The 25405-nt window shown below is 42.2% G+C and overlaps 1 protein-coding gene and 1 long non-coding RNA gene across 8 annotated transcripts in view; one reads left to right on the top strand and one right to left on the bottom strand.

Moving 5' to 3' along the window:
- The window catches only part of ZBED1 (zinc finger BED-type containing 1), a 127286-nt gene that overhangs the window by 28824 nt on the left and 73057 nt on the right, over positions 1–25405 (top strand). Inside the window, exons 1-4 of one of the 7 annotated variants that reach the window (XM_083734309.1) lie at positions 4469–4951; positions 7550–7710; positions 8268–8323; positions 9874–15331. In XM_083734309.1, coding sequence (XP_083590435.1) covers positions 9884–12013 — 2130 coding nt within the window. In that variant the 5' untranslated portion in view covers positions 4469–4951; positions 7550–7710; positions 8268–8323; positions 9874–9883 and the 3' untranslated portion in view covers positions 12014–15331. Of the gene's footprint in view, positions 1–3755; positions 4102–4468; positions 4952–7549; positions 7711–8267; positions 8324–9873; positions 15332–25405 lie in introns of those variants that run through there. The other 6 variants (XM_083734312.1, XM_083734311.1, XM_083734310.1 and 3 more) reach the window with 6 other exon arrangements.
- LOC310842557 lies at positions 12134–18062 on the bottom strand. Its single transcript, XR_014563208.1, has 2 exons — positions 17296–18062; positions 12134–16907 (listed from the first exon to the last, which is right to left on the bottom strand). It is a non-coding gene; the product is annotated as an uncharacterized lncRNA (long non-coding RNA).

Below are 25405 nucleotides of genomic sequence, written 5' to 3'. Positions count from 1 at the left end.
AAACTGCTTGGAAATGCACTTCAAAGTGAAGGCCACACCTTTACCTGCCTTCCACCTAACATCAACAACTGTAGTCATTTCTATAAAGTTTGTAGGCATATAATACAAAAAGTAAAAACCAGAAAACCGGAGTTTCATGAAATTGGGCCCTCACACTGCTCCTGGTAGATACAAGCCATGCATCTGAGCTGGGGGGTGGGGACTACTAACAGTGACTCCCCTGAAGACTTTAGTGATCAGGCAGGTATATAAGGGATTAGGTGATTCTTGAGGTATCATGGACTCAAGTTTTTAAGGACCTTGCAAACTTTGACCCTGACCCTGTAGCGTATGGGCTGCCAGTGCAAACCTTGGAGCACTGGTGTTATGTGCTAGCAACAGACTGTCTTCATCAACAGTCCAGCCACAGCATTTTGCAGCCTCCAGACCAGGCCCAAGGGTAGCTCCACATGGAGCATATCAAAATAATCTAGCCTTGAAGTTATCAATGCATGGATTACCATGGCTAGACTATCTGTCAAAAAACAGCCATAGTTGATGCACCTGATGTAGCGAGTGAAAGGCACTCCTAGTTGCTGAGCTTCCAGCGACAAAGATGGATCCAGGAGCGTTCCCAAACTCTGAACCCCCTCCTGAACAGGCACCTTGCCAATCTTGTATGCATGGGAACTGTCAATCCACGGTGCTCCCATCTTCCCATGGTTCAAGCTCAGTTTATTAGTCCTCATTCAGTCCCTCACTGTGCTCAGACAACAGCCTCGCCTGACTCAAATGCCATGGAGAAGCAGAGCTGTTATGTCAACACTGTATTGATGACCGTTTGCCACCAAACTCCTAGTGACTGCACCCAGTGACTTCATATATATGCTAAACAACATTGGGGAGAAGATTGTACCTTGTGGCACACCATAGTGCAAAGACCATACAGCTGGAACCCAGTCTCCCAATGCTACTTTCTGGACACAACCCTCTAGGTAGCAAGAAAAACCACTGTAAAACAGTGCTCCCACAGAGTTGGTACAGAAGGATACCATGGTCCATGGTATCAAAAGTTGTGGAGGTATCAAGAAGCAGAGTTGCATTCTCCCTGGCCCTTTCCCTGATACAGGTGCACCCTTGCCTGTTTAAGAACAGTAGGCAGCACCCTGTCACATACTGATGTATCTACCACATTCTGGACCCATCCAGTCAACCCCTCCTGACTGCTTTTCACCAGCCAGGTGAGGCAGGGGTCAAGAGAGCAGGAAGCTGGCTGCATGACTGCAAGAGTCTTGCCCACATCAATTCCTTCTATTTGTTCCTGAGTCAGGGACTCTACTGAATGAATGCCATGAATGTGTTGTGCTTTGAAGGATGATTTGGGTCCCACAGGCACCCTTGATAGATTGAATGCAGGGAATAAGAGGAGGCAAATACAATTCTTTTAACTGAAGTTCTTCTTTTCATGGGTTCTTTTAACCAAGCCTTGTCTTCCCAGGTCACCTTATCCAAGGGCAGCAGCAGCAATATATATTCTAGTCAGAGCCCTCCATGCTGGAAGATAATTGCTGTAGATGAGTTGTGAAGGAGCCCGTGAAAACATTTTAACAAGAGGTCTGACACCTGTATTTTTTTTTTTATAATAATTTTTATTAAGGTTTTCCAAATTAAAACAAATCAAAACAAATTAAATCCAATCTATAAACTTTTTGCCAATAACTAGGACTTCCCCTCCCTACCCCCTCTTGTGTTCCAAATCTTCCAAATAAGCAATTAAATTCAACAAGTTCTTATCCCCAAGTTACACTCTTCATCAATAACCCAATTTATCCAAATTCTCATCCCCTAAGATCGGTCTATACCCTTCCACGAGTTTCCCCCTTTCAAACATAGTACAGATGGAAATAAGATAAATATGAATAATAATTTTACAGCCTTTGGATTCCAATTTTCCCTCCCCTCTTTCCCCTTTGCGTTTCACCTATCCCTCCACTTCTAATATCTTCCTGGAGTTCCCACATTACACTATGTCCCTCAGGTTCTTTGCCAGTCTTTAATTACGGATGTCCAATCGTAGAAGGAGTCTATCAAATAAGGGCCCATTTCTTCCATCCAGGTTTTTATATCCAGGAGTAAAAACTCCAATTTTGTATCCATAAGCTTGTCAAACCTGAATATCCCAAATGTTCCCCCAGTTCTGTCCAGTTCTTGTTATTTCCTTGTTCTTATCAATCATTCTCCTCCTTTTTATTTCTCTGTTCTCCCACAGAAATGTTCTTTTTCCAAAAGTTTCTAGTGTCTCTGCAGAGGTTTGTTATTCATGGAGCAAAGCATTGCATCATGTTCCTTTCATTTTCCAACAAATAGTTCCATTGTTTCCTGTAGTGTGTAGACCTCTGTAGACAAAATAATGTTCCATTCCTGCAGTTTCCCAGGAGATTAAAAGTTCCATTCAACTGTTCAGATTTCCTGTGAAAAACACATGCAATATCCCTCGGCTCCTCTAGGTGGATTGCAGTAACAAAGTTCCCTTCCAGAATCACATCCACCAGACCAAGTAGCTTGTTGACCGATATTTAAAACAGTTTGTATTCAATTTGTAACAAATATAACCGGCAAAGTCCTCATAACAAAGTCTCTATTTTAATCTTCCTTTTTGACAGCTCTTTGACAGCTGTCAAAACCTCCATCACTTTTCTCCAGGCAGTTTCACGAATCGCTCCAGGGATTCCGGGGGGGTTGCTTTTTTAAAAACAATTCCACTTTTCTCCTCCAGCTCAATCTTATAATTTTCCCTCGCGAAGTTGCTGATTCGGCAAGATAAGGTTACACTCGATCTTAGTTGTCCAGTCCTTTGTTTTGGCTCTTCTACAATTTAGGGGTGGGCTGACTTCCTTTTTTCCACCTCCCCCGTTCGCTCCAAATTTTAAAAATTTATCCCCTTTTTTTTTAGTCCATATTCCAATTACTCACAGGTTCTTCTTTAGAGCCGAATTTTCAATAGAAGAAGTCAGCGCTCTCCGCCGGATAGCATGCGGCTGCGCTCGGCAGGGATAGCAGAGAACTCAAAGCACCACGCTTCTCCCCGGCACCCGATCCGTAGCCTTTAAAAAGGCTCCTTCACGAGTCGGGAGAGCGCTAATGGTGCCAGCCGAGTCTCCATGTCCACGGCCTCAATCTGGCCGTGGTTTTTAAGGGTCTCCGCATCGCCGGTGCGGTAGGACCCAGCCCCTGCCAAGCCGGCTCCCTCCGGAGCTCGGAGGGAGCCCGCCATTCGGCGATGGCGCCGACCCGGAAGTCCTCGAGGTCTGACACCTGTAAGGGAGAATTGCATTAGAAACACCAGACTTAAAAATAAATACACCCTCCCTCTTGTCCTGCTTGTTTGATGAATGCCTTCCCACTGGGCAATATTGCAGGCAAATTTGAAAGTCAGCGTTGAAAGGTATTTTTCAATCATGCATTTAACCAGCATTTATTTTATTTTTAAAAATCTAGTTTGTCTAGTACTTTTCACCGTAAGGTAGTCAGCAGCTGCTTCCTTTGAATGAGAAATGCGTGTTCCAAAGCAAGTGGAAAAGGCGTTATGTTCTCTATTGTTCCACATTCCGGCAAGTGACCTCATTTCACAGCCTAGCTGGCTGAGAGCCCTATTTCAAAGCATGCAAATTCTTACTGCCGAAATTAGCTCGGGGGTAGCAATGGGAAAGTGTATGTAACCTCAGCCCCGCTGCACGCATGGTGTGGAAGGGAGGGTGTAAGGAAGGGGAGAGCGAGAGACCCGGATCGCGAGCAGAAGCGCGCACATGCCCGGAAAAGGACTTCTCCTCCTCCTCCTCTTCCGCTGGGTGTAGCTAGCGAGTGCTCTGAGCCGAGCGCTCCGGAGCCCGGGAGGCGTGTCGCTTGCGCTGTGCCTCCTCCTGCCGAGGGTGGTGACCGGCCTCCTTTCTCCTTCGAGCCGAGAAAAAGCACAAGGAAGAGCCGGAGGCGGCGGCGGCCAAAGAGCCATGTCGCTCCTCTCGCTGGCGCTGCCTGCGATACGAGTCTATTGGATCGGCTTCCGCGTCTTGTTGCACCAGCTGCTCCGCCGCCTCCTCCGACCAGGCTGGCCTTTGAAGCCAGGTTAGTAAGGGCTGCGGGTTTCTGGGGTGGAGAGGCTGGTCAAAGAAGCGCCTCGCTCAGCGCCTGCCACCTCGCCAAGTGGCGCGGGTGGCGAAAGGAAAGCGCGCGCGCGACACGAGCTCGCTTTTCTTCCGCCCGGGGCGGCGGCGGAGGCGAGGAAAGGCTTTTTCTTCCAGGGATCATCATTCTGAAAATGGGGCTTCCGCGGAAGGAGGGCTCACCTGGGCGCCCGCTTCCCCGGGCTTTGTTTTGTCGTTGCCCGGAGGGGGAATCTTCTTTTCTCGGGCCTCACAAAGCAGAGCTTTGGCTCGGCCGTGTCAGTGTCCTTACCAAGCCCCACCTGCGGCTCTCGCCCCCCGAAGGCATGCAGATCTCTAGCAAATGCGTACACGCCCCCTTCCAGCCGCAAACCTGTGGCTCCTAGGTTGGACCGACCTGTTATAAGTGCATGCTGTTACAGTTGATAATACAGGTAGTAGGAACCGCGGACAGTGTCAAGGTTCGAAGCTGAATAATACCTAGTGCTGTGGACAGAAAAGGTACGTTGCAGCAGGCGAGGCGACACACCCTGGTCAAGAGGATCACATTGTCCTAGTAAGACCAATGGAAGCAGTAGGCTGTAACTTCTGAGTCAGTGTGTTTTGGCTAGGATTTGTTGGTTATCTAAAGAGAAAAAGCAGATCGTCCCTGCCTAGTGATGCATTTCAGAGTTGCAGTGTGAGGCCGCAGGATCCGGGAAACTACAGAACCTTGGATGGCCACCATCCTCTTAAAAGTAGAGAGTCCATAGCTTTTGAGTTTTCACTTTTCTATCTGTATTTTATGAAGCTGAATACAAACATGCCAATCTGTAAGTAAAGTTTTTAATGTATATTCTGTAACATATTTCAACTGTACCAAGGGGGTGGAGAACCTCTTAAGTTCTAGAATTGTTAACAGTTCAGATGTCATAATGTGTCTTCATTGGATAATGTTGCTCTGTTTTGCTCAATTTCTGATTGCTTTTCATGGTCTGCTTATTTCTTTAAAGCAGACAACAAAAATATAATAAAGTTCACAAGGTAGAGTGACTATTTTTTGAGTCGGAAAGTAATGTTTTACTGTAAGAATAGTTAGGGCTAAACATACATTGGGCTGTCATTCTTGATAGCACTGTTTTCTTTATGACATGTTATATTAAAACTTTGCAGCTGGAGTGCAAGAACCATTCTTAATTAGTTTGTGCCTGGGTAGGTTAAACAATCCTTATTTTGAATGATGTTTCTGCCCTGATGTGGTACAATTAACCCTGTTTAGGCCTGCAGAGATATGCCACATGAGGTCAGCTACTTTCACATGCTAAAGGGACACTGTGTTAAGTCTTATCTTCTGCTTCCTCCTTGCAACAGAACCAGTAGTGTTGAATTCTTCATTTAAATTAATGTTTGATATATAGGATGTAGCTTTCCTTGTGGCTTAATTGCTGACCGTGTGCATAAAAAATTTTTAGCTGTAAAAAGTTCTTACTGTATTTAACTTTTGGTTTACATTTTCAGAAATCTGTCTCATAAGTGCATTTTGATTGCATTTGATGATGCATTAAATGCATTCTGCACCTTTATTTTATATTCTAAACAGGCCGCTAACAGCACAAACCTATGTGTGTTTGTTTGTAAGTGAATCCCACTTAGTTTGTTGGGGCTTATTCAAAGTAAATACATATAGCAGGTGTTGGAAATCTTTGGACCTCCCAATGTTGCTGAATTCTAACTCAGATCATTGACCATGTTTGCTGGGGCTAATGGGAGTTGTAGTTCAGGGCTGAAGGTTCTCCACACACACCTAGATTACATCCGCACCATGCTATTAAAACACTATTATACCACTTTAGAGGTCAGCCAAATTTCTGGGAACCATAGCTCTTAAGGGTGCTGACATCATAGAGTTGCAGTTCCCAGCACCCTTAAGAAACTACAGTTCCCAGGATTCTCCATGACTGTTTAAGTGGTATAAAAGTGCTTAAAGTGTATGTGTGGATGACCCTAGTGCACAGGATTGCAGCCTAAAGATTTCTTCCTTTTTCATCTGAAAAACATGTCTGCTGGATGTGTAATGTGTGCTTTTATATGTTGCTTTGTACTGTCCACCATCATTAGACCTAGATATGTGAGCTTTCCATGTGGTTTACTTATTGCTAGATAAGTAAAATCTACTAGATTTTAAGACCAAGGGCAGGTGTCGTATCCAAGTCCTAGTATCAGACTTCTGACAATGTGTTGAATTAAGGGTGGGATGGCCGTGCACAACATAAGGACCCAGGGCTGACGGCAGCCCACATGCTGTACTGATTATCTCATCCCCTTTCCCCACCTATTTGTGGGGATATATATCACCCAGGCTGGTTTATCAACAGATGAAAATGCTATGTTCTATGTTCTACATTAACCCTCTTCTAGCATTTAGGCATGGGACACTGGTGGTGCTGTGGGATAAACCACAGAGCCTAGGGCTTGCTGATCAGAAGGTTGATGGTTCGAATCCCTGTGACGGGGTGAGCTCCTGTTGCTCGGTCCCTGCTCCTGCCAACCTAGCAGTTCAAAAGCACGTCAAAGTGCAAGTAGATAAATAGGTACCGCTCCGGCGGGAAGGTAAACAGCGTTTCTGTTCGCTGCTCTGGTTCGCCAGAAGCGGCTTTGTCATGCTGGCCACATGACCCGGAAGCTGTACGCCAGCTCCCTCGGCCAGTAAAGCAAGATGGTCAGGGGTCCCTTTACCTTTACCTACCATTTAGGCAGATGGTGGAGTTGGTGGCAGCAGCTGACCAAAATAAAGACAGACTTTAATCTTTCTCCCTTCCTTCCCAAACAACCTTCCGCTAATGAAAGTTTTACAATACTAAGTTTACAAGCATCTGCCTGTATCTGTGGGGGTTGTGTTCTGGGTCAAAGGGCACGCCAGCAGAGTGTGCATAAGCCTGCCTGTTATGACCCCACCACACCCCCATTCTGCCCTCTTCTGGGTCCAAAGGGACCCATGCTTTGACAGTCGCACATCAATTGGACTTGCCTAAAATGGTTGCAACATGCATAGTGGCAGGATGAATCCAGGGAACACCTGAACTCTGAATCTATTACTTAGCAGCAGGCTTGCTACATGCCTCTGGATTATTATTTTTTAAATTATTATTGACTTAAAAATATACGGATCAAAATTCTTGTGGATTCTTTATGTATTTTTATTTATCTATGTATTCAAAAGCAATTTTTAGTCTACTTCCTCTTGCTTCCAAGCTTCTCTTTATTCCAGGAGAACGTCTCTAGGCCTCAAACTTCTGGACATTAGCCCTAAAACTGTGGCACTTGAAACAAAAGTAGATACTGATATGAATCTTCATATCAGTGTCTCTCTCTATATATATGTAACAATTTGAATCTATATATGTTGCTTCATGTTTTGTTTCCCTTGTCAGTTAGGAGTTGTGAGACAACATATTGTGGATCTTTTAAGCTGCTGTCTCTTTGGGAATGATGTGGCAGAACAAGATTGGGTCAATAATTTGGTCTGACAGTTTCAAAGCATGGATATTAATCACAGTAAAGAATGCATCAATTTCTAAGCAGCAAGGTTTAGGTAAGAATTGCTGCTTCTTATTCAGCAGCAATTGTAATTGCAACTCTTTGAAGATTAGTTTAAACCAGCCAGGCACCTTCTTAGGCATCTTAATTTTTTCAGGATTGACTTCTTAAATATTCTTAGCCTTGAGCATCTCATTAATGAACGTAAATTATGTAAATTTGAATATGTTGAGTAATTAAGTTGCATTCCAAAAATACAGATGTTTGTGGCGCGTATTTGAGTGTCTTAGGGGAATGTAAAAGGAGTCAGCATCAGGATATGTAGGCAGACTCTGGTGGCCTGAAGGAGTCTGATAGGCACTCATGAAAGGGGCAGCCAAGGGAGTTTCCTGGATGACCTGACACTTATTTGTTATCCCCAAGCGAATTAGTAGGGCACTAATGCAAGGATTCTAGAATTGCTTACATATGCACACACACATATATACATCACAGTTGCATAGAAAATACAGAAAGATGGCATAGAATATAAAAATCACAATGCAACAATAACAGCAGTAGAAAAAAACAACAACATACCAATAGTTGTATTTTTGTTTATTTAAATTGCAGTATTTTCAAACACAAAACAAGACAGGAAGAGAAAGGAAGCTGAAGATCTATGGGTGGTGTGTGTTTGTGAAGTCCCACTGAAACAAATTAGATAATGTGAATTATTTAAATTCAGGCAATTGGTTTAGGGTATATTCCTACAAAACTATGCATGCAAGAGAAGAGTGTGCACATTCAGAGGTGTCTATAGTTTACAAGATTGAACAGGGCAAGCCACTTTTCTTGCTTGCTGATCTTTTAAATTGGCTTTCTTGTTCGGCTGTGGAGCAACTGCAGTGGTGGTTCTGCCTCCACTAGTTATGTGTAGCTTCTGCCCTATTTATTCAAGATTTTAAGTTGCATTAAACACAGCGTAACATTTGTTTACATATAATCTGGGGGGAAACCTAACTCCATTGACATAAACTGGGTCCCACTCAATAAATATTCTTTTAAATTATTTGCAAGAGGATGTTGAAATCGAAAGTTACAAACAGTTTGGGTTGCTATAAAATTTGGTAACGTCTGGGGCTGTAGAAGTGCTTAATCCTACCTTGTAAATAAATTCACAACATTTTTAAAGCCCACAAAAATGTCTACCGGCCTGCCTGTACAGCCACACATACCTATTTTAATTAACTGTAGTGCACTGATAACCTCAAAGGGAGAGAGAGAAAAGACAACAGTCAACTAATTTACAAAAGCTCCCGTTGAGGCAATTCTTAATCACACAATTGACTGCCCACAGCGAGTATGTACAAACCTGAATTAATTAGGGCTTAAATATTGTCAAGAACTGAGATACTCACTTGCCATGGTGTCTTTCCTCCCATTGGTAAGTGTCATGAATTCCTGACCACCTGTGCTTGGATACGGGGAGGAGAGTTTCTGCAGCTACATTGTGCTTTGAAATTGTTATCAGGTCTTATAGAGGTCAGCATGACATAGGCCAGCCTGCTTCTCCTTGGGTCCTCAGCTGGTGATAGACTGCACCTCTCATAACTACTGACCATTGGCTAAATTGGCTTGGGGTGATGAGACATTTGCAGTCCAACAACATCTGGGACCCAGAGTTGAAGAACACGGAGCAACTCTTACTATCTTCTTAGGCAGAGAACAAGGCAGGAAATCATCCTTGGCATTTTGCTGTGCTTTGGAAGTGCTCAGAGTGCCATCAGAAACAAGGCCATGCTGGGAGATAAGCTTCCCCTCCTGCAGAGTTGGAGGAAGGAGCATATTTGTGGCAACCCAATTTTTGGTCAGCTGTCAAGGCCATCCAAAATGTTTTGTTGCCTTTGTGTTTTGTCTGCTGAAATGGCATAAGTTGCTTGTGGTAAGGAGAGGAATGCAAGCTAAAACTGAGACCTTTACACTGAGACATTGGCTCTTGTTCCACATACCATGTAACTTTTAGTTTTGGACAAGTCTTCTGTCAACACCCTGAATTTGCCATATGGTGTCCAGATACATATAGGCTGTGGTGTGTCCTACTTGCAGAGTGGGAGCCACCCTCAAACGTATTCAAATAATACTAAGTATATTGTGCTTGTTCACAAAAGCACTGATTTCTCATATTTGATCAGACCTACGCTTTCTCATTTTATGTTTGTTTGCTGCCTTTTATCAGGTGCTCATTAATGAGTGAAGAACCAAAAGGTTGGGACTGTGGCCAAGAAGCAATGGAGAATAAAAGTTTGGATACTTCCCCGTCAGACCTAAAGTTAGTGGCCCACCCGAGAGCAAAGAGCAAAGTGTGGAAGTACTTTGGCTTTGATACCAATGCGGAAGGATGTATAATGCAGTGGAAGAAAATCTACTGCCGCATTTGCATGGCACAGATAGCCTATTCAGGAAACACGTCCAACCTCTCTTACCACCTTGAGAAGAATCATCCAGACGAGTTTTGCGAGTTTGTGAAAAGCAACACTGAGCAAATGAGGGAGGCCTTTGCCACGGCGTTTTCAAAACTGAAGCCAGAATCGTCTCAGCAGGCTGTTCAGGACACCTTAATTATGAAGGCAGGTCACAGTTACGAGAATAAAAAGCACCAAGAGCTAACATTGGCAGTGATTAGCTTAATATGTGAAGGGTTATACCCTCCTTCCATTGTAGATGAGCCAACCTTCAAGAATCTTTTAAGAACGGCCGACCCCAGATATGAACTTCCTTGTAGAAAGTATTTCTGCACAAAAGCGATTCCTGAAAAATATATGGCTGTCAGGGATGTTGTTCTAAAAGAGCTGACTGATATCCCGTGGTGCGGCATATCCTCTGACATGTGGAGAAGCGGGAACCAGAACAGATCCTACGTAACACTCTCAGTTCATTTTCTCAGTAGCGGCGCTTCCAGCTGCCTGGCTGTTAATTCCCGGTGTTTAAAAACATTTGAAGTGCCCGAGGAAAACACCGCAGAGACAATTACGCGAGTACTTTATGAGATATTCATTGAATGGGGAATCAATACAAAAGTTTTTGGTGCTACAACAGATTATGGGAAAGACATTGTGAAAGCTTGCTCTCTTCTCGACATTCCAGTGCAGATGCCTTGCTTAGGGCAAACTTTTAATGCAGGTATACAGCGAGCTTTTCAGCTTCCGAAGCTGTGTGCTTTCCTGTCGAGGTGTCGGAAGCTGGTGGAATATTTTCAGCAGTCTTCAGTAGCCATGTGCATGTTGAGTGAGAAGCAGAAGCAACAGAACACTCCGCCCTGCATGCTTGTGAGCGATCGTGTTTCCTGGTGGGGAAGCACACTTGCCATGCTGCAGCGACTCAAGGAGCAGCAGTTCGTAATTGCCGCAGTTCTTGTGGAGGACAGCAATAATCACCACCTGATGCTGGAAGCCAATGAGTGGAATACAATTGAAGGCTTGGTGGACTTGCTCCAGCCGTTCAAGCAGGTTGCCGAAATGATGTCTGCTTCCAAATACCCAACAATAAGTATGGTGAAACCTCTCCTTCACATGCTGCTGAACACAACACTAAACATCAAAGAAAATGACTTGAAAGAAATCAGTATGGCAAAGGAAGTGATAGCCAAAGAATTGTCCACAACATACCAGCATGCGCCCGATATAGACATGTTTCTCAACGTTGCAACTTTCCTGGACCCCAGGTACAAGAAACTTCCATTTCTTTCAGCGTTTGAGAGACAGCAGGTTGAAAACAGAGTAGTAGAGGACGCAAAAAGTCTCCTAGAGGAAGAAAAGGAGAACACATTGAGGCCCGAAGAAAAGTTTTTTGCATTGTCTGAAGAGCCACCAGTGAAAAAAATGGCAATTTCCTCTACCCCTCCTCCTACTAGTGCCATCAATAACATGCTTGCAGAGATATTTTGCCAGACAGGGGGTGCTGAAGACCAAGAGGAGTGGCATGCTCAGATTATTGAGGAGCTGAGTAATTTCAAATCCCAGAAAGTTCTTGGACTAAATGAAGATCCTCTCAAGTGGTGGTCTGACAGGCTAGCTTTATTTCCTGTTTTGCCAAAGGTACTTCAGAAATACTGGTGTATTGTGGCTACAAGGGTTTTCCCTGAACGTCTCTTTGGTTCCTCTGCAAACATTGTTAGTGCTAAGAGAAATCGGTTAGCCCCGGCTCATGTAGATGAACAAATCTTTCTGTATGAGAACTCTCGCAATGGGTCAGAAGCTGAGCCAGAGGAAGAAGATGAAGGTGAATGGGGCTTGGATCAGGAGCACATCACTAGTCTAAGTGACACCACAAATGTAAACAGTAGTTTCTTTAATATGCGAGACAGTGGCTTCATGTAGAAGGAACGCTTAATGGTACATTTTCAGAGAAAAGGGTGTTTGTTTTAAGTTGCCATTACCAAAAAATAGTTTCACATGAAGATAGTGTTGTAAATACCAAATGCTTGTAACATAGCTTTGTTTTATATGTGTGTTGTCTTAAATCTCGAGTGCAACCCATGACTCCAAAACACAAAAGTAGGCTTGAGAGTTATTATTGAATTCAATTCCATATTTAGGCAAAAGTTTTTAACATGTTAAATGTCTTCTGTTGTTGTAGTTATTATTGTTACTATTACTGTTATTTATTGAATTTAGATACTGCCCTTCTATCTGATGGAGCCCAGGGTAGCAAACACATCCACAGTAAAAAAATATTTATTTTTTAAAAAAGAAAAATAGCTAACATAACAAATTTCAAAAAAATTACAGGTAAATTTACAGTTACAGGTAAAAAGGTTCTTTCATCCAGGGATCCCAGGGTTGCAAGGAACAGTATCTGGGTAAACAGGAGCATGGATCAAGGCAGCCTAGATAGCTCAGTTGGTAGAGTGTGGTGCTGATAACGCCAAGGTTGCAAGTTTGATTCCCATATGGGACAGCTGCATATTCCTGCATTGCAGGGGTTGGACTAGGTGATCCTCAGGATCCCTTCCAACTCTACATTCTATGATTTTCAGATTCCTTCTGAAAGTCAGTAATGATGGGACACAGACCCACCTCACCAAAAAGATGAATTTCGTAGGTCAACACCAACTAGGCAGCCCCATTGTAGAATCTGATGTGGTTGATCCTCAAGAAGGTGTTCATTTAGGTAATTGGGGCCCAATCCATTTACAGGTTTATATACTGGCACTAACAGCTTGAAATGGGTCTGGTAGCTCACTGGAAACCAGCAGCACTTTCAGGACTAGTGATGTTCTGTGTCACTTACTAGCCTAGCAGTCACGTCCGACAGCAGTCCAGACAGGTTCCTAGAGCATAGGCAACTGAAGCCAGGCTGTCCTTGTCCAAGAGTTGTTGTAGCTTGTGAATCGGCCTAAGCTGGACATCAACACTCCTATCCATGGAGTCTCTTTAGAGTTGGTGATTTGTCTAAATCCAGGAATACTCTCAGACTACAAGCCTGTTCCTTCAGAGGCAGTGCAGTTCATCCTAGAACAGGCCACATTCCTAATTCCTGGACATGGGAGCCACCACACACAGTATCTCAATTTTACCAGTTTATTGCTGAGCAGCAATCTCCTCTTAGTACTATCTGGTAGCAACCCTACAGGTAGTGGAACCACTGAATATAGTACTTCCAACTCCCAGCTTACGGTCAGTGGTGTCAAAAGTTGCTGAGGGGTGAAGGTGAAACAACACAGTCACCATCCCCATCTCTCTCCTGATAAAGGTAATCAAGGCTATTCTTGTGTCCAAACCAGATTGGAATGGATATAGATAATTTGCTTCTGCTTGCTGGCCACTACCCTCTTGGTCAACTTGCCTGGGAAGGGAATATTGAGAGACTGTAGATTTTCTAAAACCTTTGGAACCAGGTAGGATCTATTAAAGAAGAGTCAAACCACTACCTATTTTAAGGTGGTGGGATTAACTTCTTCCCACAGTGAGGCCTTCTGTTAGGAGTAAAAAGGGTAACTTCTAAGCAATTACTCAGCCCTTCTGCTACAGACAGAAGTAGCATGTTGAATGGTCAAGCCTAATAGATGGTTTAACTTCATTGCAGAGCTAATTTGCTGTAGGGATTTGAAGTCTTAAAAGCTTTGATCTGAACTTCTTCAAGTGTTTAAATATTTAAAGTTTTAAAGGTAAGATCAGAACACCAAGGGGTTTTTTGGGTTGTTTTTTTAAAAAAGAACCTAATTTAATGGATTGCTTCAAATGTTACTCTCCTCAATAGATTAGTTTCTGTGTTGGAAGCAATATGTGTCCTCTAATATGTTAAATCAAAGATGCTCATGCTTCCATTCTTTTTTGCCCTGATGGATGTAGTAGAGTCCTGAAACATGTACCTGAATGTTCCCACAGAGAAAGTGTAGCATGAAATGTCTCATTAAGATTTGCTGTACAGATTTGTTGTATTGCTGACGGTCACAGTAAAATATAATGGATCATGAAGTTTGCACATACACAGAAATGTTGAACATTGTGAGTTAAGGAGATGCTTGTTTAATGTCTTCTCCAGTGAACACGTTTAGGATTGGGTGACATCCTGATTCTTCACCTCACTTTCTCCCTTCAAATAAGAGTCAGTTAGTATAACACGCCAACATTGCCAGATTGGCTGTTTGGCCAGTGAATGTTGGTCCATGATTCAACACAAAATTCAACATAGAATTCAACATGTTTCGGCTTAGCAACTTCAGTGGACTTCAGTATGTTTACCTCTTCGCTGAATAGTTTCCTTTGTATGATATAGTACCCTCATAAAAGGTAAATTAGGGCTCCAATGGCGGCTATATATTTTATGAAATTAAAGGCTTTATTTTTTTTACCAAAGGGCCTGCAGGGATGAAACAAGTTTTAACTTGTGCTTGTAAAAATCCTGGCTGGAGGGAATGGGTGTTACCCTCACCTCCTGCTTCAGACTCCCAAGTTCTGGTTCTGGAATACAATTTTTGCCATGCCTGAACTTGCACTTGCCCTCTTCTGTAACTCTTCTGATTGAAATTCAAGGAGGATTTTTCAAATATTTTGGAGCTTTATGTTCTGTTTCATACATGTCTAAATGTTGGCTGGATAGAGATGTCATGTTTTACATTATTTAATGTTATAATATTTAATGTTATAAGAATGGGCTTCAGTGTGCCTTGGGGTCACACACACTCCTTCCCTTTCCTACTTTATGTGCGAGGTGTGGAGATTGAAAGCTTTCACTTTTGGTTTCAAATAAACGGAAGTTTCATATTTTTGTCTGAACTTCAAAAGCTGTCTTTCATTCCAACTCTTGCTAGTTTGAAGTAAACCAGAATCAAACTGATTTCAGATGGTTTTGTTTGCTATCCGGAGGAAGGATGAACCACACATTCCTGAGGTTGGATGTAATGGGAAACTTTTCAATTCAAAACAATATAGATGCTTTCAGTGTTCTCCCATAGGTGTTAAGGAGGAGAAGGAATGAGTAAGTGCATGAGTTTAAGTGGCTCAATCTCAACCATAGTTTTAATGTAGTCTAAATTTGGCCAATGGTTCTTATCAGTACTATTGAAGCAAAAATTGTCTTGTATCGGTCAAAACAGTATGGCTTTAATTTGAGGATACTGATGTGTCTAATGCACATGTACGCTTAATGAGCTTAATTTTATACCACTGTTATTATAAAATTTAAGTTGGAAATGGTCTGATGGTCCTTTTTGCTGAATAGAACATAATATTTATATTGTGATGATTTAATGCGACTGACAATTGTTTTACCTACAGATGGTTCTTGTAGAGCATTTCTTGGTAAAACTGGTGTACATAAATACATCATTTTGTTTGTATGCCGCCTTTCCATAGGTAAAACCATGCTCAAGGCAGCTTGCAACATGAATATTACAAACACAACAAAAGTAGTCATAAACAACAAAACAGTACCCATCCAAATTGAAACAATTTGCACATAAATCATAATAAGATCTAAAATAAAGATACAAATAATAATATCAATAACAGCAACAACCTCCCTGCAACAAAAACCCCTAAACAATACCCCAACCCAAGAGTCTGTTCAGCAGCCTCAGCTTTTGTGGTTGGAGTCACTCAGGTCGAAAAAGGCCAGCAAGGCAGGGAGCAAGTCTTCCAGGACTCAGCCATGATGGTGTATGGTGTGAAGTGTAACCATTCATGATAACCTGGTTCCATACAGGTCTGTTTCATGTTTGTCGCTTCCTGTTGAGAAACCAGTTAAATGAATTGGCCCTAGTTCTTACCATGATGTAATATGTGGGTAGTAAAACTGTGTCCACCAAGTATCTCAAGTCTAATTTTATGTGGCCGATGATACCTCCTGAAGCTGCCCCATTTCATTCTTCCCTCTCATGGACAGAATATATAGGTAAGATAAGATCTATAGCTTGCTGTACCAGTTCAGTATCACAAAATTTGATGCAGCTTCAGCACAGGAGAGAGATTTTGACCACATGACTATTTAGACAATATGGCATTTCTGCCATATTGGAATTACTAAATACTGCCTGAGATGGCTTAAAACCTTCGATTATTTTGTAGACATAAATATATAACAATGTTCCATAGTTTTTTTTAGTTAAGCAAATCTTTTATCACTAGCTCTAGCCATATTAAGAGGAGATGAGTAGTTCTATTTTTAAAAAGTTTCTTAAGGATATTGCCAGTGCACTACACTCTCTAGTGCAGTGGTTCTTAAACGTCTCTGGGCCAAATTTTTTAGAATAAAAAAATCACTGGCTCCATTTATTGTTGGAAAACAAAAACAAAGAAACAACTCCTAGCAGTGCTTGATTTTGAAAGAGTATCCACATTCTACAAATACAAATTATTATTTTGATACTATACTACACTGAAATATTTAAATGTTACTTTGATTGTCCTTGAATATTGCCCCTATGCTTGCCATCGTCTCCAGTGTGGCACACCACACCCTTGTGAAAACCACTGCCCTTGTGCTTCCTGGGCTTCTCTATATAGCATAGAAAGCAAGAGAGAAGAGTTCTGCTATTCTATATACCCAACACAAATATTCACATATTTTGGTTTCCTTGTTGACGATGAACCTTCATGTTCTGTAGTATACCTCCTATACATGAATTTAATTCAATCAATGCAAAAGGCACTTATTTTTAAACCACTATAGTACAGAAGCACCCATTATTGTTTGATTTTACTCATGTAGACACATACAGGGCGTAAATTTATGTGTGCATCAGCCATGTACAGCTCAAATCAGTAGAACCTGTTGGCTATTTGCAGTATAGTAGCGCTGCAGAGAGCTTGCTGGGGAGACCATGCATTAAAAAGGGACTCAAAAAGTACTTAAACAAGGTTTTAATAAGAAAAACAAAAACTCCATTTATACTAAATACATCAACAAACATGACCCAACCACCAACCCATCCCCCAGGGTAATGGGAGAGCTAGGTGCTGCTCCTTATATACTACACCCAATTGCTGACACAGCTTAATCAATACAACTCAGCAGCACCTGCTATGTTTTACAGCTGTAAAGCTGGGTCTCGTTATTTTGCTCTGGCCCTTGCTCTGGCCCCTTACACATTCCACCCCATACACATTGGGTGGAGCAATGATGAACCTTTACATTTAAAGTGACAATTCAACAGAACCTTCTGACACAGCCTGCTGAATATGCTGTCATAGCTTGGGCATTTTAAAATATAGTTTGGTGAATCCCATTTTGGATCATAGTTTTTAGAATGTGATCGAAAGCAACATGTCAAAATATTCTTAACTAATAAGCCATTTAACCCATACTGTTTCCCCCTCCCTTTTGATTCTCAGCTGTTGCAATGTTGACCAGCTAAAGACATCAAGGAAGTACCAGATGAAATGGCAATATTAATCTGATTTGAACTTGCTGAATTTTAAATCCATGGGAGCTCAAGATGAAATTTAAACAGCAAATTAGACTTATGGTGTCGTAAGCTATATTTGTTTCCACCACACCTAAATACAGTAATCAACGTCTACCTACTATCAATGTTATTCCAGCTACCATGACTGAAAACATGAAATGGTTGGCTATGCCTTTCCCATATCCTGTATTCTGGCCCAGGAAATAAAGTTTGTCAGAGCTGTGGTTGAACTGAAGGTATTTTCATTTCACACAGCTGACTTCCTTTGCTAGGTATCATTGGAAGATAGGAAACAGTCTTATATAGAGGTCTGGTCCATGTAACCATACACTGTTTACTGATGAGCTAATAAGAGTCAAAGGCTTTGTTCCAATCTGGCTATCAGAAATTACTTAATTGGAGATGCTGGAGACTCAACCTGAGACCTTTTGTGTCAAAGCATATGCTCATCCATTGAGCTTAGCCCCTTCAAAAGTTGTATTTCAAAAACTGTAAAAAGAAAACAAAACCCAAACACACACACACACACACACACACACACACACACACACAAAACAACTAATTGTTTCTTCTTACAGAGATAATTCTGGCTTGTCTTCCTTGCCTTGTATTTTCAAGTGCTTCAAACTCTTCTTTTTTCTAAGTTCATTTCTTTCTTTTTTAAAAAAGCCTTTTTTCAGAAAAGGATTTGATTTCATTACCTAAAGAGTTGTTTCTAGAGTTCTTGGCGTGGAAGGGGCATAAATGTGACTTTTCAAAGTGAAATGGAGCATTTGAGGATAGAGATGGATAGAATGGGTTTAAGTGTAGACATTCCACTTGGCCTCATACAATGCATTTCTGGCTTTAAATTTTTTTGGTATCCAAAATAAAATTGTACATGGTTGAAATGACATGTTACTGTGATCAAAACCATTGTAAGTCCTTTCTGTTGTGTGTGATTTATTTGATGTCTTAAGCTCAGACTTAATAAACCCACAAATTTTTTTCCCTGTAATTTTTCAAACAAACAACAATGTTCATTAACATGTTTCTGGAGCTTCCTGATTGAACTATTCTATCTTCAAATTCATGTATTCAGACTAGGTGTGTTAATGGTTTCCCAATGGGGAATCAACTTAAAATATTTCTAAGTAGTACCACTTCCTCTTTCACTGCTCATTGCGCCAGTAAATGTGCTGACTTCTTTGTGTCTATATAAAATGTACTGTCCTATGTGAGGGCACAAGCTTCTGTTCCAGATTTCCATCCTACTTGAGTTGAGAGTGGTCTTCCATGGAAAAAGCAACATTCTGGAAATACTTCATCTCATGTTGTGGGCATATGTTTTCCTGGCTGTGTACCACTGGAGTAGTAGTTTGTTCAGAATACAGTTCCGTTACAGCCCAAGGGTTTGCAGCTGATTTTCCTCTTGCCAAAGGACCTCTACATGAACATGATGTGTCTTGCAGGCACAGGTCTGCAAGAAATGTGTGTATGTTTCAGCCAATGAAAGCCTCTCTGTGATGTGTACCTATATCAAAACATTCTCTAAAATATATACAGTGGTACCTCGGGTTACAAACACCTCTGGTTACAAACACTTTGGGTTACAGACTCTGCTAACCCGGAAGTAGTACCTCGGTTTAAGAACTTTACCTCAGGATGAGAACAGAAATCACAATCCTGCGCTGCAGCGGCAGTGGGAGGCCCCATTAGCTAAAGTGGTACCTCGAGTTAAGAATGGTTTCAGGTTAAGAACGGACCTCCGGAATGAATTAAGTTCGTAACCAGAGGTACCACTGTACTTGAATTTTCTACATGTTCTACAAAGAACTATGAATTTATACCCTGATCTTGAAAGATGTGTGGTTTCCCAGACTGCACTGCCCTTAATGCTGCCCACTACACATGAATTTGAAGTGGAGAGGTTACTGATTAAAAATACCAAACAAGCTGGAAAGGGCGACAGGGATGGGACCCTGGAATTTCTGAACCAATTTGTAAGCTTTAGCAACTCTTTGGAACTTGTGTCAGGTTTAGCAAATATGCTACAGATGCTAGTAACGTGAAACACCCTGTCCCTCCCTGCTTTGAGCCATCGTAGTTTCCTGTCTTTTATATAACTTGTAAAGAAGCTCACCTTGGCACATATTGTAGGGACCGATCTCTTTATTTTGTGTTGTTTGGCCCCTTGAATAGTTAGGAGACCATTTCATAAGCATGGATCAACCTTCCAACTGGGGTCTGCTGAGTAGAAGTCAGGGGAGTGATGAGTGCACCAAAATTCTTGACTCTAAAGTGCAAAGATATGAAGTGATGTAAATTAGGGAAGCCTGCTGTGTACATCAAAGTATACAGCACATAATCAGTCCTTCAGTCTGTCATCAAAATATGAGATGAGCCTGATTTTTGAAATTCTAAAAATGCAGCTTTGGAAATTCATTCCGTCAGAGAACAAGACAAGGGCATAAATACAGTCTGTATTAGGTATATTAACAATGGAAACTAAAAACCCAAGGGATTCCTGGTATTTTATTGTGTATTACATACTTGTGCTTTTAATTACAAGGGAATTACTTGTGCTTTGGAATGAATTTCCAAAGCTGCATTTTTAGATTGCCCCAGCCCTGTCATGGGGTATGCATGGCCTTCCAAATGTTGTTGAACTACAGTTCACATCATCCCTAGCTATTGACTATGCTGGTGGAGGTTCATAGAAATTGGTTGCAGGTCTTTCCCCTGCCCTACAATATACAGAATAGTTGCTATCCATTAGTTTCCCTGTTGTTCAGTACAAATTGTAATTAGAATAGCAGTATTATTATATTAACATCTTTTTAAATGATTTCTTTTAGTAAAATTGAAAATACTGTTGGAAACTATTATTAAAATAGGAAGCAATATCCTCTCAGAATGCTGTGGTTGGCGTTCAGTGCTAGTGGCTGTTAAATCTTATAATAGATAGCAGGTCTGATGCTAAGCTGTCAGGAACTGGTTGGACATAAAGGAATGGTGGGGGGAACCTGCTGTGAAACCTCCAAGGGAAGAAGGCTCAGAGCCCAGGGATTGGTTGGTGGGACACATGGAGTGGAAAAGAGAAAAGACTGGGAGGAGGTGCTGGAAGCTGAAAAGGTAGCAGGGCTTCGTTAGCTGGGATAGTCTGGCAGAGAGCAATCTAGAATCAGACATAAGCTGAAATGGGAGGAGGAAGGCCAAGAGGCAGAGTTAGGCTTGTGAAGAGGCACAGGTGTTTCCCCTTCCTGCTGTGACAAGCTATTACTCCCCCTGGTGTCCCAGAACTAGGAGAGTCATGAAGTGGGAGGGGCAAAGACAGGCAGACAGGCACAGTCTCCAACTGCTTGGAAAACACCATGGAGAGAAGATGGGAGGCGGGAACCTTTAGTCTTCATGGGTGCAAGACCTGAGTTGCTGTGCTCATTAGGCCTGACACTCCTGTGCAGATCCTATTTTGCTAATAAAGAGTTAACTCCAGCTTGCTCAGTGTGATGTACTGCTGGTTCGCTTTTGCCGTAAGATCAGTGATCCCATTGAAACAGTGCCCCTGGTGCCTGCTAATAGAAAGGAGGGGAAGTGATTTTTGCCAATTCCTCCTCCCTCCCCTGCAAAAGAATACTGACTCTAAATATTGAAAAGCCTCCCCCCATTTTGGGGGGTTAGCAGGAGCCTCCACTAGATCAAATGCTTTTATCTTTGTGGATGCGCATCTTTGGATCCAGCCCAGTGAATATTTGTTGAGTGAGTGAAGACTACATACAAAATTTACATTGGGGAACAGTTTGAAGGCAAAGTGACATTATTGTGTTATGGTGCAGGGTTTGATTCAGACTAAGGGTGGTGTCCATCTTAGCAATTCTACTAGCACAACCACTTTGTGCTGTGCAGTGGGACTTCCACTCCACATGCCCTTAATCTGCTCTAGGTGTTTTGAGGAACCCCAGAACATATTTAGAGAGTGTTGGGGCAAAGTGAAGGATTCTGTTACACTTTCAAAAGTGCTTATGCTAGTAGAAGTGTTTAGTTGGATACCTCCCAAAGTGAGTTGCACTCAAACCCCATTGAAATCAATGTAGAGAGTTAACAAGCTCCAATGAAACCAATGGGATTTATTAGCAACACCCTGTGGCTATAAAATTATTGACTAAACATTGATATTTGAAGGTTATCTCCCCCACCCATAAACCAACTCATTTTCCTTTCCCTGCATGCATTTGTTATATCAAACTTCTGATTTGTGTTTTAATGAACGTTCACTTCCAAGTGAACTTAATCATGATTCTTTTTCATTCTTTTACTTTTGGAATATAATTAAAGTAGCTCTAAACTGATTGTCCAGTTCAGAAGTGAAATGATTGCCTTATCTTCAAGGGTCAAGAACTTCCAGCAGCGTCCAATCACTTTATCAGCAGTCATCTAACTCGTGGTGTTATCTGACTTTTTTAACAAAAGGCCTCATTTTCAGGGTACTTGGAAGTCCTGCTGGCTTATTCAAGATGAGGATGAAGCACACACTACCTGTTAACAGACTTTCTCTTGATTATTACTTTGCATGTCTAAGGGCTAAGACATGGTGAACTTTACATGGATGATGATGTAGCAGGTGATGAGTATTCATTGCTGGTAACTGAAATTCTAAGAATTTAGAAGGCTGACTGAAGTTGGCATATTTCCCACCTCCCCCCACCCCAGAATTGTCAAATAGGGATTCCTGCCAAACTATATTTGGGTTTTCTCTTTCTGGAAGGGAATTCTGGTTGAGCATTTGAGCTTTCGCCATGTTCGGCAGATGAACAATTTCCAAGGTTTTCCTGTGTTAATTGTTTCTATTCATGTTGCTTACTCAATGTTACGTTGGTTACAAAGGCAGTACAGCAGAGCTTTCCAAACTCTGTGCCACGACATGTCAGTGTGTCGGCTGCGGTGTGTAGGTGTGTTGTGCGAACACTCTCTGTGCTCCTCCTGGGGCTGAGAAGGGAGTGGGCAGCCTGCTGGTTTGCTAATAGAACTGAATTACTGTGTCGCGAAATGATACATGCCTAAAAAGTGTGTCACCAACATGAAAATCTTGGAAAGCTCAGCAGTACAGTGAACTGAGTTGGGGTGTGTCAAAAGAAACCTGTTGACTCAAACCGGTATTGCAGTGAATAACTACTATTATTTACAAAGCACCTAAACATTTTTTGGCTGCGTACAGAGATTTAAAACAAAAGCAAGGCAAGCTCATAATCTAATAGAAACAATACAGAAGGAATGAGGGATGGGAACAGAAGAGGAAAACAAGCAAATGCAGCTACCAGTTCTAAAAAATTACATAATTGCTGACTGGTTGGTGAGGAAAGAGAAGGAGACGGCAGTTGGTCACAGCCTCCTCTCTCCTTGATACACACATACTTTGGAATGGGCTCCTTGAAGTTAAAGGACACATCGCTGGATGATTCATGACATTCAGGTGGTAGGTTATCTGTAGCACACCACTTTCTGCAGATTTGGTCTCAATTCTGAGTGGTGATGTTGATCTGTAAGCTGGACAGCTGTCCTCTTAACAGCAGTGTGCAGTTTATAGGGAACAATTAAGGGATGAAAATTCTTCTATATCAGCAACCAGACTAGCATGCAACCAGAGACCAAATTGCTGCTTTGCTGTAAACTTTAGTGTACCTATCTACCCTCTGATGCAGCCAGATGGAAATGGCTGTTGAAGGAAATGGGTTCTGGGAGAAGAAAAGCCAGTTCAGAGAACAGGTTTCTCAGTGGCAATCAGCCATAATAACTAAAAACGGGACCTCTTATTACAGGCAGCATACGTCTGATTATCACATGCTGAGACAAAACCAGGGATGGCTATTTCTAGCACGGCCCGGTTGGGATTGTTCATGGGGCGTATAACTGGGTATTGCTGAAGGCAGAATGTTTGACTAGATGGACTTTTGGTGTCATCAAGCAATGCAATTCTAATCAGTGGTTGTCAGCTGGAAGTGCCTTCTCCCCTTTCTCTCCTAGGAAGTGGGCGTACACCTGCTACCATCAGCCTGAGCACAGCTGGCTGGGGGACTTAAGACTGACATGATGGCTTGTTTGGGGAGCAGGGCAATGCGAAACTGCAAGGGATTTGCGGGTGGAACAGTGTATGTGCTTACTGCTGTTTTCATTTTTTCAGTCAGCTGGGAAGTGGCTGACCCAGCCAGCTGAGGAAACACACACACACACACACACACACACACACACACACACACACAGCTGCATTTACTGGTTTACTGTATTTTCTAACACCCCCCATACCTTATTTGCATGTTGAAGCGAATCTGTGATTCAGCAGAGCTCTTGTTTCAAGTGTGCAAAATACGAACCAGGGCAGTTGTGACCATGAGTTGTGCCTTTCTTAAAACCAACAATTGTGCCCCAGAGAGCAATGATATATCGGATATATATCAGAAATCATGCTGTGCTGTCAGCAAGAGAACTTAGTGACTCTGTAGCCTCACCATCATCACATGTGGAACTCGCAGACATTGTGCTGACACAATGGTAGAATTATAGAGGTGGAAGGGACCTACAGTGGTACCTCGGGTTACATATGCTTCAGGTTACATAGGCTTCAGGTTACAGACTCCGCTAACCCAGAAATAATACCTCGGGTTAAGAACTTTGCTTCAGGATAATAACAGAAATCGTGTTCCAGCGGCGGGGCAGCAGCGGGAGGCCCCATTAGCTAAAGTGCTGCTTCAGGTTATGAACAGTTTCAGGTTACCTCCGGAATGAATTAAGTACTTAACCCGAGGTACCACTGCATTAGGGTCATCTAGTGCAATGCAGGAATATTTTGCCCAACATGGGCCTTGAACCTAAGACCCTGAGATTAAGAGTCTGATGCTCTACCGAGGGGCAGGGCTTTGCCACATGTCCCCCCTCACACATTTGTTTATGTGCCTGAATAGGGCTTTTGAGAAACTGCATAGTCAACAATGTGATTCACCAAGGCTCTTCTGTGGCCTTCATTGCAGTGATCAGTTTGCAGATGACAACTGTGCACACTCACGTTGTGGTGATGAGAGCCTTTGGGCCTTACAGTGACTATTGCTGAATCAGCAGATTATTTACCTTTTAATATCCACTTGTTTTTTAAATAATAAACATTATTACAATAAGCCCTGTATATATTTATCAATAAACAGCCTCCAGGAATAAATTGTGTCAAAAGTGAAAAAAATGTATATATTACCTTATACTGTGCCATCAGTGTTCATTGTGCTTTGGACTATCACCAGCAAAAAAAATAAATGGCTCCCTTCTCTGAAAAGCATGCATTCAGAATTTTGACAGTGGGGAAAGTAACAAGAAATGGAGAAGGGAGGGAATTGATAGCAAGAGATAAACGTAGGCAAGTGCATGTAACCCCCATCGTTAATTGTAAAAGGGTGTGTGTGTGTCCCTGTGTAGAAAGGGTTGATGGGAAGTGTGGCTTCTCAGGCCGTCTGCTGATGTCCACATGTTCAGCCTTGATGTCTGCATATGGACCTCTATGGGAATCAGAAGCTTGATCACACAGGTTCCAGCTGCTGTGGAAGTCTACCATGCAGGCTTTCCTGGTTCAGATGTCCATGCCTAATGTGTAAATATCATCCCTTTATGTACCTGGATTTCCTTCACTTGATTCACTCATGGAGAGAGCTGTACTTGTGCTCAGTTATGATATCTGAGTGATAGGGAGATTTTTGCTAAATGAAAATACTTCCAATCTAGATCTCTTATTTCATGCTTACGTAGGGCCTTGATAGCCAAAGGTACTTTCCTGTTTGGCATATCCATCAACGAACACACAACTACATGGAAAAATGAAAGTAATCACAATAACAAGCTGAAT

This window comes from Podarcis gaigeae (genome assembly GCF_964106915.1).
Source record: "Podarcis gaigeae genome assembly, chromosome: 4".
Classification (NCBI taxonomy): domain Eukaryota; kingdom Metazoa; phylum Chordata; class Lepidosauria; order Squamata; family Lacertidae; genus Podarcis; species Podarcis gaigeae.
This window is presented reverse-complemented; position numbering and strand designations above follow the sequence as displayed.